This window comes from Onychostoma macrolepis, chromosome 19 (genome assembly GCF_012432095.1).
Source record: "Onychostoma macrolepis isolate SWU-2019 chromosome 19, ASM1243209v1, whole genome shotgun sequence".
In the NCBI taxonomy this organism is placed as follows: domain Eukaryota; kingdom Metazoa; phylum Chordata; class Actinopteri; order Cypriniformes; family Cyprinidae; genus Onychostoma; species Onychostoma macrolepis.
This window is the reverse complement of record NC_081173.1, coordinates 1525631-1545364: the sequence shown is the minus strand read 5'-3', so window position 1 is coordinate 1545364 and position 19734 is coordinate 1525631. Positions and strand designations below refer to the sequence as shown.

Here is a 19734-nt window from a genome sequence, read left to right as displayed (position 1 = left end):
TTGAGCATATGACCGTTTTGCATTTTTGATGCTGCGGGACAGATTGGCTCTTGCTGTTTTGAGGGCTGCTTTATCTCCTGATCTGAATGCTTCATCTCTGGACTTTAGCAGCCCACGAACCTCTGCTGTCATCCATGGCTTCTGGTTGGCGCGTGTGGTGATGGTCTTGGTGACTGTCACATCATCAGTGCACTTTTGGATGCAAGCAGTCACAGTTTCAGTGTACTCCTGCAGGTCTGTGTGGTTGTTGTAGGTGGCCGCCTCTTTGAACATGTTCCAGTCTGTGTCCTGGAAGCAGTCCTGCAGTGCTGAGGTGGCATTGTTTGGCCATACCTTGATCTGTTTGTGAACCGGTTTGGCCAGTTTCAGAAGTGGTCTGTATGCTGGGATTAGCATAACAGAGATGTGGTCAGTACCCGAGGTGGGGGCGGGTTCAGCTTTGTATGCGCTCTTAACTGTTGTGTAAACAAAGTCCAGTGTGTTATTTCCCCTTGTTGCAAAGTTCACATGTTGGTAGAACTTTGGCAAAACTGTCTTTAAGTTTGCGTGGTTGAAGTCACCGGCTATGATGAAAAAGCCGTCGGGGTTATTTGTTTGTTGTTCGCTGATGGCGCTGTACAGCTCGCGAAGCGCGTCCTTTGCATTTGCGCACGGGGGGGATGTATACCGCGACAATAACAATGGCCGTGAACTCCCGCGGCATATAGAACGGTCGACACTTCACAAACAAACTCCACCAGCGATGAACAGTGTTTTGTCACTACCCCAGCATTGTTACACCATTCTTTGTTGACGTACACACACAAGCCGCCACCGCGAGTCTTACCAGACAGTGATGAATCTCTGTCCGCGCGGTAGCAAGTTAGTCCGTGCAGCTGAATGGCGGAGTCCGGGATGTTGTCGTTCAGCCATGTTTCAGTGAAAACAAACACACAACAATCCCTTGTCTCGTGCTGTGTAGATCGACTGAGTTGAATTAAGTCCAGTTTGTTTTCCAGAGAGCGAACGTTTGAGAGCATGAGTGTTGGAAGAGCCGGTCTTGTGGGGTTTTCCCTCAGCCTAGCTCGTATACCTCCGCGCTTACCGCGCTTCCGTCCTCTCTCACACTGCTTGCGACGCCACCTTGTGCGGGTAGCGACAGTAGGCAAGGCCGCGGTCTCGAGGTCCGGCTTCAGCAGTAAACAGAGGCCTCGTAGCTTCTCAGTAGCCGCCGGCGAGAGTTGGTCTTTGTATGCGTTGCCGATATCCAAAAGTCTTTGGCGAACATATATGAGTTTAGGAGTGATTTCCTTATGAACTAGCGGTAAATTTACACTATTTGGAGACGAACAGACGACATTAAAAGACAAAAAAGCACCGTCTTTGGGACCTGGAGCAGCCGCTGCGTCTGATCGCGCCGCCATCTTGGATCATCTTGGATCAAAGCGCTATATAAATGACGACTTGACTCCTCTGCACTGCGTAAACATAACACCATGTCTGCATTTGTGATCGTAGAAATGCCAAACAAGCACAACTCTACACAGCTCAACACTCACGTTTGAATAGTCCTTGGCAAATTCTTTAAATAAGAAAACACTTACAGGCTGTGATTCATAAGCGCCAGACTGTCCTTGCAAAGTTGGAATTGCGCCACTTTATAGAAACAGCATTTTTGCACAGCTGGCATTGTATGCTACTCTCTCCCAGGTTCAGGAAATAGTAATCTGTAAAACGCGCTGCACAAACTCTAATATTTGGGTTGAACTGTTCTGGAACAGTGTTGTAAATATAACTTAACCACTGATTTCTAGTTGTCTACTCATTTGGAAGGCCAAACAAAAGTTTCTTTCACAACCAAACACACAGCTTCTCCACGACATGGCGTCAGCAACAACAATACTACAGAGAGAATAAAAGTTATGCCTTCTTTCATAGCGTGTATGTTTGGGCGGTGTTATGCAAATCTTCCCACACAGTAACGTAGACATGTGGGGGTGTGTTTGAATGAGCCGTTTTAGGGGGGCATTGCAGAGTCTTAACTTTTATAAAGAATCTCTCTTTGGGTTTGAGACTTTAATCTTTGCAACTTTACAGATCTTACATATGCACATAGAGCTTGTAACACTCCAAAGACAAGGAAAACATGAAATTGTATCATATGACCCCTTTTAACTACTATTGCCAGTGCAAAATAAAACGGCAACAGCATTTCTATTACCAAACTCACACCCACAAATTTCCGGGAATCACAACCGCATTCTTGGAAAACCTGTGCTTTGTGAATGGAACAAGCATGTGTCTGCCATCAATGTGTTGCAAATTTTCATGTGAGGTCACTTAACCTTCAACTCAAGGTTTAGATCCAGTCAGTGTTTTTGTCAACTGGACAGCTTGTCATTCGCGCCTTCTGTTTCTTTTCTCTCTCTTGCTCTGTTTTTCACGCGTTCAAATAGGGCTGGGCGATAAATCGATTTTATCGTTTAACTCGAATGTGTAGTTTACGTCGATTTGTTTGAATGAAAATCGGTTTTCTCTTTAACATCCGCCGACGCTCCCCTCTGGGTTCCTGTAGTCCCGAATGGGCTCAGCCCTCCCCCCGCGCGTTTGCCATATTAGAGTTTAGGTAGGGTTTCGTGATCCCCCCCGCAATCCGCCGCATCCCAACGTGTTCGCAAAGAAAATGACGTGTACTGCGGAATGCAGATCCCTTAAAGCAATGTTGCGCGGCTCACGAGACTCATGCGGCTCGCCAAGCTTTAATTTGTGGCTCTCCATGGCAGTAAATAATACAATCGTTCGTCGTGAGCGTCGCAATGTGATCAGGGCTTTATGATGTCCACGATGCGGAAAACACAGACGGAATCGCAGAATCTAGTTATAAAAACAGAATGTACTGTATAACACGGAATGTCATTGAATTTGTCAAAGTTTGGATGAATAAATCAAAAGTAGGTCATTACACTTCAATCAAATCGTGATATGAACTAGTATCTGAAAATGTTAAGCTGCAAAAATACCATTTAAATATGAATCCTACGTGTCTCCTTATGAATGAATGCACATGAGCGGTTTCGTTTACTACACATACCAAAGCATTTCAGCGTCTGCTGTCTCGCCAAATGAGGACATAAATACATGAACAACAGTCAGTCTCTGCTCCATTACATACATACATATATATATATATATTTTTTTTTTTTAATACCCAAAACAGCGGGATTACAAGACGGAAATATAGACTAGAAAGATATTTAAACTTGCTCTGCCTTTACATCCATGACATTGACTCACTGTGGAGAATAAATACAAGATGGGAGGAAAATCATACTGTATATAAAATTGCGGCATTCAGGGAGCCGCTATTATGCATTGCAACTGCTTTTGAATGCACGATTGCTTTTTAGTTTCACTTTCACTTTTGAGATTGGCAATCGCACGACCGTGTTTATACCATGGAGCGGCAGTATTTACCACGCATTTTACAAGATTAGATGTTTGTTAGTTTTGCTCATGATCTGCAAATCATTCGTCATCATCCTCAGTCATCTCTCCTTACTCTGTTTATGTGGTAAGTGAAGTTTTATGTACTGTAACAGGCAACAGTTATTCATTTTCCATGTCTTTCTGAATATGGATTCACGCTTCGGGCACACCCCCTAACCCCCACGATGTCATAGTCACATTTATCAGAACTACCTCCTATCTACTGAATGGCAAGATGTTAAACTTATGTTTAAAAAAAACTTATCAAAAAGGGTCACATAATTTGATAATTTAAATAATGTTTCGGGTTACATTTTGTGCTATGTTATGTTACATTTTCACTGTTTACAATGGCAGGGCCTAACATCTTGTCTCTTTGGCTTGTTGTTTCTGATTGCACTTTAACCCCCTGGGGTCGACAAACGCATATATGCGTTTTGAGGCAGATTTTCCTGATAAGGCCGAAATGAGCTTGAATTACTCTGACGTTTTTGATCGCACAGATAAGAGCAATACACCATTCGAATCTGTAAGGGGTCTACTTTTATTTGTATACACTCATAATAACAACTAAACTTTGTGCTTCTGAAGAATAAAGAAAACAAACAGGGTGCGCTCTCTGTCTTCTCCGTCTCCGCAAACTGTTTTTAGAAACGTGTCACTAAAATGAACTAACTCAGCAAATACTCAACACAGAGACATGGGAGTTATATCTATAAAAAGCTTGAAGTGTCTACTTTGAAATGAAGCAAGTCTTATCGAAAACAAACATTCTGTGATTAAGTAATCCGTATAAAACCAACACGATGTTCAGTCTGTCCCGTCTGACTCATTATCTCTAATGTGACCCCGCCCCCGCCTCTAATGTGACCCCGCCCCCGCCTCTAATGTGACCCCGCCCCGCCTCTAATGTGACCCCGCCCCGCCTCTAATGTGACCCCGCCCCGCCTCTAATGTGACCCCGCCCCGCCTCTAATGTGACCCCGCCCCGCCTCTAATGTGACCCCGCCCCGCCTCTAATGTGACCCCGCCCCGCCTCTAATGTGACCCCGCCCCGCCTCTAATGTGACCCCGCCCCGCCTCTAATGTGACCCCGCCCCGCCTCTAATGTGACCCCGCCCCGCCTCTAATGTGACCCCGCCCCGCCTCTAATGTGACCCCGCCCCGCCTCTAATGTGACCCCGCCCCGCCTCTAATGTGACCCCGCCCCGCCTCTAATGTGACCCCGCCCCGCCTCTAATGTGACCCCGCCCCGCCTCTAATGTGACCCCGCCCCGCCTCTAATGTGACCCCGCCCCGCCTCTAATGTGACCCCGCCCCGCCTCTAATGTGACCCCGCCCCGCCTCTAATGTGACCCCGCCCCGCCTCTAATGTGACCCCGCCCCGCCTCTAATGTGACCCCGCCCCGCCTCTAATGTGACCCCGCCCCGCCTCTAATGTGACCCCGCCCCGCCTCTAATGTGACCCCGCCCCGCCTCTAATGTGACCCCGCCCCGCCTCTAATGTGACCCCGCCCCGCCTCTAATGTGACCCCGCCCCGCCTCTAATGTGACCCCGCCCCGCCTCTAATGTGACCCCGCCCCGCCTCTAATGTGACCCCGCCCCGCCTCTAATGTGACCCCGCCCCGCCTCTAATGTGACCCCGCCCCGCCTCTAATGTGACCCCGCCCCGCCTCTAATGTGACCCCGCCCCGCCTCTAATGTGACCCCGCCCCGCCTCTAATGTGACCCCGCCCCGCCTCTAATGTGACCCCGCCCCGCCTCTAATGTGACCCCGCCCCGCCTCTAATGTGACCCCGCCCCGCCTCTAATGTGACCCCGCCCCGCCTCTAATGTGACCCCGCCCCGCCTCTAATGTGACCCCGCCCCGCCTCTAATGTGACCCCGCCCCGCCTCTAATGTGACCCCGCCCCGCCTCTAATGTGACCCCGCCCCGCCTCTAATGTGACCCCGCCCCGCCTCTAATGTGACCCCGCCCCGCCTCTAATGTGACCCCGCCCCGCCTCTAATGTGACCCCGCCCCGCCTCTAATGTGACCCCGCCCCGCCTCTAATGTGACCCCGCCCCGCCTCTAATGTGACCCCGCCCCGCCTCTAATGTGACCCCGCCCCGCCTCTAATGTGACCCCGCCCCGCCTCTAATGTGACCCCGCCCCGCCTCTAATGTGACCCCGCCCCGCCTCTAATGTGACCCCGCCCCGCCTCTAATGTGACCCCGCCCCGCCTCTAATGTGACCCCGCCCCGCCTCTAATGTGACCCCGCCCCGCCTCTAATGTGACCCCGCCCCGCCTCTAATGTGACCCCGCCCCGCCTCTAATGTGACCCCGCCCCGCCTCTAATGTGACCCCGCCCCGCCTCTAATGTGACCCCGCCCCGCCTCTAATGTGACCCCGCCCCGCCTCTAATGTGACCCCGCCCCGCCTCTAATGTGACCCCGCCCCGCCTCTAATGTGACCCCGCCCCGCCTCTAATGTGACCCCGCCCCGCCTCTAATGTGACCCCGCCCCGCCTCTAATGTGACCCCGCCCCGCCTCTAATGTGACCCCGCCCCGCCTCTAATGTGACCCCGCCCCGCCTCTAATGTGACCCCGCCCCGCCTCTAATGTGACCCCGCCCCGCCTCTAATGTGACCCCGCCCCGCCTCTAATGTGACCCCGCCCCGCCTCTAATGTGACCCCGCCCCGCCTCTAATGTGACCCCGCCCCGCCTCTAATGTGACCCCGCCCCGCCTCTAATGTGACCCCGCCCCGCCTCTAATGTGACCCCGCCCCGCCTCTAATGTGACCCCGCCCCGCTGTTCATATGTAAATAGCCACGCACGTAAGTGCGCGCGTGCAAATGCCCAACAACACAAACAAAGAGGAGGTTCTCATCGCGGCTACTGTTCGTTTCTGGAAGACTCGCCGAGTAAAAGCAGGATTTCCCTTGAAAGAAGAACACGATTTCATCCAGCAGAGGAGATGAGTAAGTAATGTTTCTTTTTTACATTAGTTAACGTTTTATTGTGACAAACTTGAACAGATTTACTAACAGTTAGCTGGGTTTTCCCCCAAACGACAACATGATGAATGCTACGCCTCTAAGAATGTTTAGACCATGTTTATTATTAATACTCTGTTCACAAATAGATTTTAATAGCGTGCTAAACAATAATAATTAGTTTCTCAGATATAAAATATAATTTTTTATAGTACATAGTACATCCTTTTATTGTACAAAGCCTGCTTGAGTCTGTGGCTACATAATCATATCATAGGCTACTATAAAATCATACATACTAGACTGTATGACTACAAAATCATAGTTGGGTTTTTCCCAAACTATAATTCCTGACTACAATGTTTGAAATCGTGTAAAACATTTTGAATATGATAGGCAGTTCATTGTATTTAAATTTCTAACAGCGCTATGATGTTTTCATGCTCTATATAAAACAATAAAAGTAATATGAGTGTACACTGTAACATGATGAATGCTACGAGTCTAAGTATGTTTAGTACATGTTTATTATTAATAGCCTACTCTGTTCAGAAATAGATTTTAATAACGTGCTAAACAATAATAATTAGTTTCTCAGATATAAGATTTCTTTCTCTTTTTTATGATAGTGATATATATGATATGATATATATATATATATATATATATATATATATACAGATGTTTCTGATATTAACATGCTCACAAATGTTTTTTTTGTTTGTATTTTATTGAATCAGATACCAGCACCAGATGTATCCTGATGTCTCTTCAAACTGTTTTCCTCTGAGAGCGCTGCACCAACATCAGATGTTCAACTACACTGATATTCTATGTCAAAACAAGCTCCTTTTCTACTGATTGTTTTTTTTTCTTCTTGAATCCATGGAAAGAAGTAGAAACACTTAAATAAAACATGTAAATATCAGGTATGATTTACTTGTTGAACAGAATCTGTTGCAGGAATGACTCAAAGTCTGTTCACATCTCTGTGGTTAGATCAGTGTGCACAATAATGTGTCTTTGACCTTCATTATGTATGTTTTGATTATACTGTGTTGTAAATAAAATACAAATAATTTAAAAAACCCTTTTTTTCAATCTCCTCACATTCTCTCTTACCTGCCTCACAGTCACACTGATGGGCCATTAGGGGCCATTAGGGGAGGGCCCTTTGTCTCTCAGGTGAGACTCACTTAATATTCATGGCCATTGCCACTCCCTCGCATATAGACCCTCGATCACAAAACATGTCTTGAAAATTTTAAATCAATATATTGTTTTCTGTGAATGAGTAAGCAGAATGATTTTCACATAATTTTGAAGTAAATATTCTAGCCTACAAGACGGATTACTCAAAAGTCTTGTTCAGGACTATTTAGTGTGGGTTTTATGGCCTTATTTCAGCTACATTTTTTTCCCCAAAACTTACAAACCACGCATAATATTTTTTTTCTAAAAAATGCAAACATGTACATCCATCTTGGTCACATATTATAGTAGCACAGTTTGTGCTGAATACAAAAAAAAATACATGTTGGTCAATAGTATGTTTTAAGTAGCTGAAATAAGCACAAATATCAGGGCATGTCAAAACATCTCAAGGGCCCCAAAATGACCTCAGACCCCAGAGGGTTAACCCCAAGGGGGAAATCCAGATCAAATTCCAGAAGGGAAAAGCAAAACAAAATAAAGTTAAAAATTGTTCTGAACAATCTCTTTGTCATCTGCAGATTGATTTTAAGTGTGTGTGTGGGGGGGTATCGATTTAAATCGTAAATCAGATTTTGTGTGAAAAAGAAGAGAAAGAAAAAAAAAAAAGAAAAATTTTAGGCCATATCGCCCAGCCCTACGTTCGCACAGCATTGTATTTCAACCACCATTTATTCGCATCATTTTCAAAATATTGCTGCTACTGTGTCATGAAATGTAGTTTTAAGAGTATTTCAGGCGAGAATGTAGTAGTTTAAAACTCACATCTGCGGTTTATTTATGCAGACAGCGTCTACTTGAAAACGTGCTTCGCTTATTTCGGAGATGTAAGGTTCACGCGATGAGCGGGCGCTCCATGCTCATGTATCCCAATGAGAGCAGCCTAACCTAGGCTAGTCCTTCTAACATTTACCACTGGCTCTGATGTCTCTGTAGTGGTTAAACATGTTATATAAAATTGTTTTGGGTAAATCTAATGGCCTTGAAAATGAGATGATGCATCTCAAGGGGTTTATCCTAAAGAATAAAATGTTTTGCAAAATGAAAATGAGGCAATACTGTTTGAAATTGTTTCATTGTAATGTACATTTCCTGAACTACATTTCTGCGGCCTATGTTTAAATGAGAACGAAAAGAGGCAGTGGTGTTTGATGATATATTTAGACTTATTGTAAATACAGTGAGGGGAAAAAAAAGAAAGAAAAAAAAGAAATTCACAGCAGCCCAGGCGAGCTGACTGACGTAATCAAGTACGCTGCCATTCCATTTGCAGAATTACCGGACTGGTGTTTTCCCGCTCCCGAGAGTTTACACTCTCGAGTAGAACTTGCGAAGTCCAAACTACCAAGGACACAACTTGGTATTGAGAAAAAAAAGTTCCTGGGACAAATTGTTCCAGGTAATTTTGGTGGAAAAGCAGCTAAAGCGTCAGTGTCTCGGTGATTAGAAATGACACTACATAAATCACACTACCCAGGAGGGGGCACCGTGAATTACCTCTCATCTCTCATCAAGAGTGGTAAAATGAATTATTGATACTAATTTGAATCAGTACATTATAACCAGTGTTGGGAAGGTCACTTTGGGAATGTAATGGATTATATAGTGCAAGTTGCATAGTACAAGAAGTGATCAATTAATCAAGTAATCAATTAAATGTAACCGATTACTTTTATAAAAATTTCTAGTGAATTTCAACTGCTATTCATTTTTGAACATTTAAAGCAGGCAGGGTTAACCTTGCAGTAGTACGAAACACTGATTCCTGTCAGACTTTCAAAATCCTTCATCGCTTGAATTAAGATTATAATAATTTAATTTTAAAAAGCACAACCACCACAAAATCAGACTTTAGCACCTTTTTTTACTTTGAGATCGCTCTGAGGTTAAATACTGATTTAAAATAAGATAGTTTAATAGCTATGCAAAGATTAGATTTTAAAAACTATCGATCGCTATGACAGGAAACACTTGCATCTAACAATGCTTTGGAAAAACATTTAATTAAAAAAATAAATAAATAAAAGCATATACATTAAACCAAATAGGAAATAAAACAATAGGACACATGCTTATTTAATAACTGTGTCCTAAACCCCTTTAACATTGGTATCTGTTTAGAGCAGTTGATGCAATTTGGGAGAGAAAATCAAATCAAATTTATGCGAATGTTAAAATATTTAGATGTAACCCACTCTGTAATTGTTAACATTTTCATAAAGTAACTTAATCTCACTTTTTTTTTCCTCAGTAACTGTAACCGATTACAGTTACACTTTTGTAATTAAATTACATAATACCATTACATGTAACTAGTTACTGCCCTACATTTATAACAAAAATATTGAATCACAAAAACCTGCTTTTAATTTAAGGTATTGTTTGTTTAAACCTGCAAACTCCTGTAAACTTTTCAGGCCAAGGATTCAGTAAATTAATGCATTCAAACAGTAAGCTCAAAACACTGCAAATGTAGAGAAAACCTGACTGATTTAATCAGAGATGGCGGAGAGTCAGTAAATTATTATTTTCAGTGTGTATTTACCTTAAAAGCACGAGTGTTTTGCACTGGGTGCTGGAGGTGCTTTAGATTATGTGGTGGTCAGTGGTTTAGTAACGGTATAGTCAGATCAAGGCTATGATAATTTAGTGGTTTAGTGGTCTTTTGGCATCTCCCTGTGGTCCTGTTTGATATCGCAACTTGACTGGTGATTATTTGTATTAAAAAAAAGATCTAAACCATTTTATTTAGGCTATAAATTTTTTGTTGCACTATATACACATCAATTGTGAATTATTGGGGTGTCCTCTCATAATACACAGTGGAGTAGAGCTGCACAACTCTGGATAAATTGATAAATCAATTTTTTTTTTTTTTTCTTTCTTCTCAAATTGAGATCACGATTCTCCCATGCTTATGAACAGACAACTAAGCAAAATACCATGTAACTTACTAGAGGTTCTGTTCTGTTCAGACAAAATGTTAATTGCTGCAGTCCATTTCATCTGCACATCTTCTGTGGCTAATATTATTTTCATAATGATCCTTACTTCTTGAAGTCAAGCAGCAGAAGTTAAGTGACAATGTGCAAATACTACTGGCCAATTTTGGGGTGAACTAAATAAGACATGTCACTGTTTATAAAACAAGTGTTCATCCTTTGCTGGTTTGCTTAAAAAAAATGGGGGCATAAATTAAGAGTATACCCATTTTGGTTAACTGTATAAACTAAGGGATGGTGGTTTATGGTATGCATTGATGTGAGCTATGGGCTTCACCATTCACTTCTCTTTAGTGAGACGATTGAGCCTTATGGCCCAATAAAGCACACTTTAGAAGTGTGTATTTAAACAGTTCATTTGAACTTCATGCTTTTGTTAAACTGATGGGTCTTATTGAATTCAGAGACGTCATTGTCTAGCTCAGTTTAGTTTAAATAGTATCTGTGCAATCAAATTGACGATAATCGCTAGAAATTAAGAGTCTAAATTGTCAAAGATCTAAGACTTTTTATATGTACACAAAAGCCCTTTCTCTCTCAAATGGTGTTCACAAATCTGTCTAAATCTGTGTTAGTGAGCACTTCTTGGCCGAGATACTCCATCCACCTCACAGGTGTGGCATATCAAGATGCTGATTAGACAGCATGATTATTGCACAGGTGTGCCTCAGGCTGGCCACAATAAAAGGCCACTCTAAAATGTGCAGTTTTACTGTACATTGGGTCCGAAAACCAGTCAGTATCTGGTGTGACCACCATTTGCCTCACGCAGTGCAACACATCTGCTTCGCATGGAGTTGATCAGGTTGTTGATTGTGGCCTGTGAAATGTTGGTTCACTCCTCTTCAATGGCTGTGCAAAGTTGCTGGAAATTGGCAGGAACTGGAACACTCTGTCGTATACGCCGATCCAGAGCATCCCAAACATGCTCAATGGGTGACACATCCGGTGAGTATGCTGGCCATGCAAGAACTGGGATGTTTTCAGCTTCCAGGAATTGTGTACAGATCCTTGCAACATAGGGCCATGCATTATCATGCTGCAACATGAGGTGATGGTCGTGGATGAACGGCACAACAATGGGCCTCAGGATCTCGTTAACGGTATCTCTGTGCATTCAAAATGCCATCAATAAAATGCACCTGTGTTCGTTGTCCATACGCCTGCCCATACCATAACCCCACCGCCACCATGGGGCACTCGATCCACAACGTTGACATCAGCAAACTGCTCACCCACACGACGCCATACATGCTGTCTAACATTCCTGCAGTCATCATGCCAATTGCACGCTCCCTCAAAACTTGTGACATCTGTGGCATTGTGCTGTGTGATAAAAGTGTTTTCCAACAGCCTAAGGCAATGTTCAGCCTCGCCACACCTGTGCAATAATCATGCTGTCTAATCAGCATCTTGATATGCCACACCTGTGAGGCAGATGGATTATCTCTGCGCATATATATATATATATATATATAATATACACACATACATCCCTCACATGGACTTAACTGTATTTATTTAAATTGAAAACCGCAATTAAAAAAAAAAAAAAACCTTTGCGATTCAATATTCGTTTTCCAAAGTTTGTATGTTTGTAACTATTAAAGACATCTCAATCTAATATTTTGGTTCTCTAATATTCTTTTGGTATGTTAATTTTTATGAACTGCTCATTTGTAAATCTTACCAGTCTATTGACAATTATGACATCCGCTTCAAACATCACAATAACTTTTGTTAACTCTACAAAAGGTAAATCCACTTCACCAGCTAATTACTCTTCTACAGCAATGCTATTCAAGGTCTCTGCATAAAGATCTGTCTTGTGAAAAGTGTAGTGAAGCTGAAAATTGCAACTGTGACACAGATCATGATTACAAAATAAAAAAATAACACTTTAATTAAGTTGCATGAGCAGTACAGGGATCGTTCACTCAAATTTCAGTCATTGTTCACTCACCCTGGTGTTTTCTAATGCCTTTGTTTTTCAGACCACAAAATAAATAAAAAAAGCTTTGGTGGTCCATATGATGGGACAGAATAGTGACCAGCTTCAACAACAGCAAAGTTCTCACATTCACATTGTAAAATGACAACCAGGATTCTAGTCTGGAGATATTAACCTTAGGAGAAGAAAAACCTTATATACACACTTATACACAAATTAAAATACTTTTTGATGTTGTGTTTTATGCATTGTTTAGATTAATCTTGACTACTCAAAACTGTGCACTTGTGTGCTGTGCTAGTGACCAACTGACCAATAGCTAAGGCCAGGATTTTCACAAAGTAAAACACTATTCATTTATTGTTTATTTTTTTAAACCAAATCCTATAGCATGCCCTCAGAGCACTTCTGGCACGATCATTCTTTGATACTTCAGCTTCAAGCATTAAAAGAAATGCAGGTCACCATTAAATTCCATTACATGGAGTGCAAGCTCCTTTTGTGGTCTGAATAAGAAAGCATTAAAACATCACCAGGGTGAGTAAATTACTGAATTTTCAATTTTGGGAGAACTACTCTTTTTAAATGAAGAGAACACAAAAACAACAAACTCACTTTGACAAACGTGATCTTGCAGGTGCACTCATCGTTGTTGAGGTTACGAATGACGACGTCCCCATAGTGCTCGAGCCATCTCTGCTGACTGAACACATTGTGGATGCAAGTGACTGCTTTATTCCACTCATAATGATCGCCGTAGCTGAAGAGGAAAGATCAGACAAAATAAATCAGATACAGTGACAGGATTATTTTGCTCATTTTAAGAAAAATAAATAAAATAAAATAAATTAAACCCCGTACACTCGTTAATTCAAAAGTTTTGCTCGTTCATTCTCGTGAGTCTTTACATTCCTCCGCAAGCGCACGTGGGCTAGCTTTACAGAAACTTGCTGATCTGATCACAGACACACAGAGGTGTACAGTAACGAATTTACTTTAAATTTACTTGAGTATTGTACTCAAGTACACTTTTTGAGTATCTGTACTTTGAGTGTTATTTTTTCCTGGAAACTTGCAACTTTAACTTCACTACATTTGAAAGATAAATATCGTACTTTTTACTCAACTACATTTATATCAAGGTCCCCAAGTCGAAAGTCGTTATATGTAGCAGTTTTTCCTGTACGCGCATTTTCAGATTCACTTTGAATCAGATTCATGCCAGGACCTTCCTGTGTTGCCAAGTCTTACAGTATTTCTAAGCCTGCAGTTTTCCACCTAGCTTTGAATGGACATTTGGCTGATTTTTATTTTAATTTTTTTTACACAAATCTGGCAACCTCGGGACCTTCCCCGCTAAACTAATGTAAACGTCTGCGCTACTGCACAGCTAAAAGCGCTCTAAAAAAAAAAATAAAAAAAGGCATGTGTTAACTCAAAGCCCTTTGTAGTTAAACCATGTTTTACTATAGTAACCATAACTATGGTATTTGCAGTAAAATCAAAGTATCCACAAATGTACTATAGATAATATTAACCATAATTATGCTATTTGTAGTAAAACTTCAGTAACCACAAAATTCATTATATTAATCATAGTAACTACAGTTTAATATTTGTAGTTAAACTACGGCAATACAAATGGTAGACTAATATATCCGTCAAAAATGGCTGCTACACTTTACATACACATACACATACACATACACATACACATACACATACACATACACATACACATACACATACACATACACATACACATACACATACACATACACATACACCTTAGGCCTACTGGTAAATTGCTGCTAAAAACTGGTCAGGGAAGTATATAAATTTGAACATTTTAGTGTCAAAACACTGCACATAAATACATATATTTTTTGCAAACAAATGATCAATAAGTAGGCTAAATGATCATACAGGTCAAAATGTTTACATTTTTTTTTTACAACTTTAGAATCTAAACTGGGAATTGATAAGAATTTAAAATCAATAAGCAGAATCAGAATGGATAAAATTCAAACAATGTCCAACCCTAGCCACATGTTGTGAAGTTCACTGACTTCTGAGCATTTTCTGAACACTGATCAGTTGATGGCAAAATTCAGAGAGACCTTTTTTTGGTGCAACCTGCACATCCATGGCCATACTGAGAGAGTATGTTCTAGTTTTCTGAAGAGTCTAAAGGTTTGTTTTCTTTTCAATGTTTGCTTTGTTTGAATAAAATAAACCATATCATAGACTTCAGTATCGCTTTGAAAAAGAACTTTGAACTCATTTTAATAATTGTTTAAAAGTTACAATGTAGTTGTAGGAGTGTTAAATAAAAAAAATTAAAATGATTATCTTCATTCAGTTGTTGCATTTCAATAGGTTTTGTAACATAAAAGCTATTAATTCCAAAGATAATACAAGCTAATAAGTTTATTCGGTAGGTTATATTTGTGGTATAAGTTACTGTAAGTATACAACAATGTGACAATAAAACAATGCATTTAGTTTTACTTTTGATACTTAAGTATGGAAGTACATGTTTTTAAAAGTACTTAAGTAAAAATCTGTCTTTACAACTTTCACTTGTAGTGGAGTAGTATCTGTACTTTCACTCAAGTAATGAAGTTGTGTACTTTGTCCACCTCTGCAGACACTGCACAAAAACACCCAGACTCTGTTTTAATCATTCTTGGGGACTATAAATGTACCCTGACATGCTGCTTTTTAGATGCTTTTATATAGGCCTATGTGGTCCCTAGTACTGTATCTTAAGTCGGTTTCCCGAAATTCAGCCTTGGTGCAGAATTTCAGCCACTACGAGCCAGTCCCACAATGAGCTCTACTTAGGACGTGCCATTTCTGTGTCTGTAGCTTTAAATGCTAATGAGGAGGAGAGAGGCGGGGCAAGGTGGAGGGTAGGTGTGTGGCCTTAACCAGCTTGCGCTACCATGCACTAATGTTGACAGTGGATGTATCACAATGGCTCGTAGACACACAGTCATTCAAACTTTTCAGTTTGACCCAGAATCTGATCCGGATGGAGAAGCACCGGATGAAGAAGTTGCAACTCAGCGGCTACAGCAGGACGTCTCCGAATGGTTAGTTTAAAATATTGTGTCTGGATACAGTACTTTAGTTGGCTTGTTTATGTATGCCGTTTCAGTTATCATCATGTAGCTAATGCTAGCCATAGGCTCGGATAAAGGAACTAAAAAAAAATACAAATACTTGTGTTCATTTGTACATCCAAACACTGAGCAACTGCCATGCTTCGCTCGTTTGCAAGCCATGATGTCTCTCGAGGAAAAAAAATGTGTTGCACTCGCCTCGCATGGTAGTAGCTCATTTTCTCATGGGCGGGCAAAGCAGAGAAAGGGGAGGTAACCTTTCCCCGTATGACGACAAAAGGAAGATTTCAGATTGAGAAAATGAAAGCTCAGATGGCCCAAAGGCGAAGGAGGATACGCAGGGCTCGGTTTACACCTATCGACATTTCTAGCCACTGGGGGACCATAGGCAGGCTAGGGGAACTCATATTAATGATAAAAAACCTCAAAGTGAAATGTTCATGCCATGGGACTTTAAATCAAGCAAATCGCTCACGTGAATTGCCAAAATACAGACAGCATGTTACATGTCCCACCAGAGAAAGTAATATACTGGACCAATGTATAGTTGATATCAAAAACTGGATGACTAGCAATTTCTTACTGTGAAATTCTGAAAAAACAGGGGTGTTAATTATTGGACTTTTGCATGTAATAACCTAGATCACCGTCTAATACTTGACGGCTGCTCTGTAAATTCTTCATCATCAGCTAGGAACCTAGGTGTACTTTTTGATAGCAATCTTTCCTTCGTTTCTAGCATTTGTAAAATGCATTTTTCCATCTTAAAAATATATCTAAATTACGACCTATGCTCTCAATATCAAATGCAGAAACATTAATTCATGACCTCGAGGCTAGATTATTGTAATGCTTTATTGGGTGGTTGCTCTGCACATTTAATAAACAAACTTCAGCTGGTTCAAAATGCAGCAGCTAGAGTTCTTACTAGAACCAGGAAGTATGACCACATCAGCCCGGTTCTGTCAACACTGCACTGGCTCCCTATTAAACATTGTATACATTTTAAGATCTTGCCAATTACCTATAAGGCCCTGAATGGTTTGGCACCTCAGTATTTGAGCGAGCTCCGCTGCGATCTCAAAACTCTGGCCATCTGATAACACCTAGAATAACAAAATCAACTGTGGGCGGGATATCGTTTTCCTATTTAGCACCCAAACTCTGGAACAATCTACCTAACACTGTTTGGGAAGCAGACACGCTCTGTCAATTTAAATCCAGATTAAAGACCCATCTCTTTAACCTGGCTTACACATAATACACTATCGCATTTCTATAATTCAAATCTTTTAAAAGGATTGTTAGGCTGCATTAATTAGGTCAACCGGAACCAGGAACACTTCCAAAAACACCCGATGTACTCGTTACATCGTTAGAAGAATGGCATCTACGCTAATATTAGTCAGTTTATTTCTTATTCCAAGGTCACCGTAGCCACCCAGATCCAGTCCGTCATATAGTGGATCAGCACTTAGAGATGACCTCTACAGCCCTGAATGCCAGCGGACACCAGGACAACTAGATGAGCCCCAGAGACTGACCCCCAGTGAAGACCCTGTCCCAATGGCTGTCAAAGAGACAAGACCACTGGAACCAGATTAGTCCTCTGTACAATCTGACTCTGCTTTAGCCTAGATTTAAACTGCTGATTGTGTCTGACCAGAGGAGAATGACACCATTTCGACACACTATTTCTCCGTCTAAATACTGTAAAGTAACCCTGTAGCCCAAGACTGGTTACTCACTGAAGCTAAGCAGGGTCGAGCCTGGTCAGTACCTGGATGGGAGACCTCCTGGGAAAACTAGGTTGCTGCTGAAAGAGATGCTAGTGAGGCCAGCAGGGGGTGCTCACCCTGTGGTCTGTGTGGGTCCTAGTGCCCCAGTATAGTGATGGGGACACTATACTGTAAAAAGCACCATCCTTCGGATGAGACGTTAAACCGAGGTCCTGACTCTCTGTGGTCATTAAAAATCCCAGGATGTCTTTCGAAAAGAGTAGAGGTGTGACCTCGGCATCCTGGCCAAATTCGCCCATTGGCCTCTGACCATCATGGCCTCCTAACAATCCCCAAATCTGCTGATTGGCTTCATCACTCTGTCTCCTCTCCACCAGTAAACTGGTGTGTGGTGGGCGTTCTGGCGCACTATGGCTGCCGTCGCATCATCCAGGTGGATGCTGCACACTGGTGGTGGATGAGGAGAACCCCCCCAACAATGTAAAGCGCTTTGAGTGCCTAGAAAAGCGCTATATAAATGTAAGGAATTATTATTATTTATTAAAGCTGATATAAAGCCACCCAGCTTATATCAAGCTGATGTAAAGCTGCTTTGACAATTTGCATTGTTAAAAGCGCTATACAAATAATAGTGATTGACCATTGTTACACCACAATAAAGAATGCATATCACTCTGTTCCACAGGCAGCTTTGGGGCTCTCTGATCACTGCCTGGTTAATCTTATACCAACCTACAGGCAAAGACTTAAATCTGCTAAACCTGTGGTAAAGACTGTAAAGAAATGAACCAACGAGACAGGCTTGTAAAACCCGCTCTGTCTCGACCTTACTGATTGGAGTGTTTTTGAAGCTGCTGCCACCAATATGGACGAGCTCACAGAGACTGTAACTTCATATATAATTTACTGCGAGGATATATGCATTCCCACCAGGACTTATGTAACATTCAACAGTGATAAGCCATGGTTTACAGCAAAACTCAGACACCTTCGTCAGGCCAAAGAGGACACCTACAGAAATGGGGACAGAGTCTTGTACAATCAGGCCAGGAACACACTGAATAAGGAGACTAGAGTGGCTAAAAGGACCAACGCTAAAAAGCTGGAAGATCAGTTCACTTCCAATGCCTCCGCTTCAGTGTGGAAAGGCCTGAAAGCCATCACCAAGTACAGGACACCATTCCCCAGCATTGAGGTGAATCAACAACTTGCTGAAGACCTGAATGAGTTTTATTGTAGATTTGAAACCACCCACAACAGTCCTGACCATCTCTTTACACAACCGTTAACACCTCCAGCAACCCCCCTCTCCCCCACTCCTGTACTTCAGATCAGTGAAGATGATGTGCACTAGGTCTTCAGAAAGAACAAAAAGGCAGGCACCAGGCCCAGACGGTGTGACACCAGCCTGTCTGAAAACCCGTGCTGACCAGCTGGCCCCCATCTACACACAGATCTTCAATGGATCTCTGGAGTTGTGTGAAGTCCATTCCTGCTTCAAAGGCTCCACCATCATCCCGGTTCCAAAGAAACCCAAGATAACAGGACTTATTGACTACAGACCTGTGGCTCTAACATCTGTCATCATGAAATAATTTGAAAAACTGGCTTATCTGAAGGACATCACTGGACCCTTACTGGACCCCCTGCAGTTTGCTTACAGAGCAAACAGATCCGTGGATGATGCAGTAAACATGAGACTGCATTACATCGTGCAACACCTGGACAAATCAGAGACTTATGCGAGTATCCTGTTTGTGTTATCCTTTAGTTCGGCCTTCAACATTATCCCTACACTCCTCCAGACCAAACTAACTCAGCTTTCCGTCCCTAGCTTTATCTGTCAGTGGATCACCAGCTTTCTGACAGATAGGCAGCAACTAGTGAGACTGGGGAAATTCATGTGAAACAGCCGCTCCACCAATACTGGTGCCCCTCAGGGATGTGTTCTTTCCCCACTGCTCTTCTCCCTGTACACCAGGAGCTTGACAGAGGGGTCTTTAGAGGTGCAGTCGTTGAAGTTTGCAGACGACACCACACTCATTGGCCTCATCTAGGACAGTGACGTGTCTGCCTACACAACCCTCTACGGACACAATGAAGCTCGAGTCACCATTGGCTAGTACATTATTTTACACTCCTACTCCTACTCCGCATGTGGATTGAATCTACCATTTCTTAGAAAAATGGCTCTCTCTTGCCACTTGTCTTCAGCCACCTCTCCACAGCTGATGATGGATCATACTGCTGAAGCTCT

The 19734-nt window shown here is 42.4% G+C and overlaps 1 protein-coding gene across 3 annotated transcripts in view; it reads right to left on the bottom strand.

The window, feature by feature from the left end:
* The window catches only part of LOC131525586 (oxysterol-binding protein-related protein 6-like), a 100026-nt gene that overhangs the window by 22437 nt on the left and 57855 nt on the right, over positions 1-19734 (bottom strand). For all 3 annotated transcript variants that reach the window (XM_058753405.1, XM_058753407.1, XM_058753408.1), the window contains one exon: positions 13226-13370. In XM_058753405.1, the coding sequence (XP_058609388.1) occupies positions 13226-13370 (145 nt within the window). The remainder of the gene's footprint in view (positions 1-13225; positions 13371-19734) is intronic.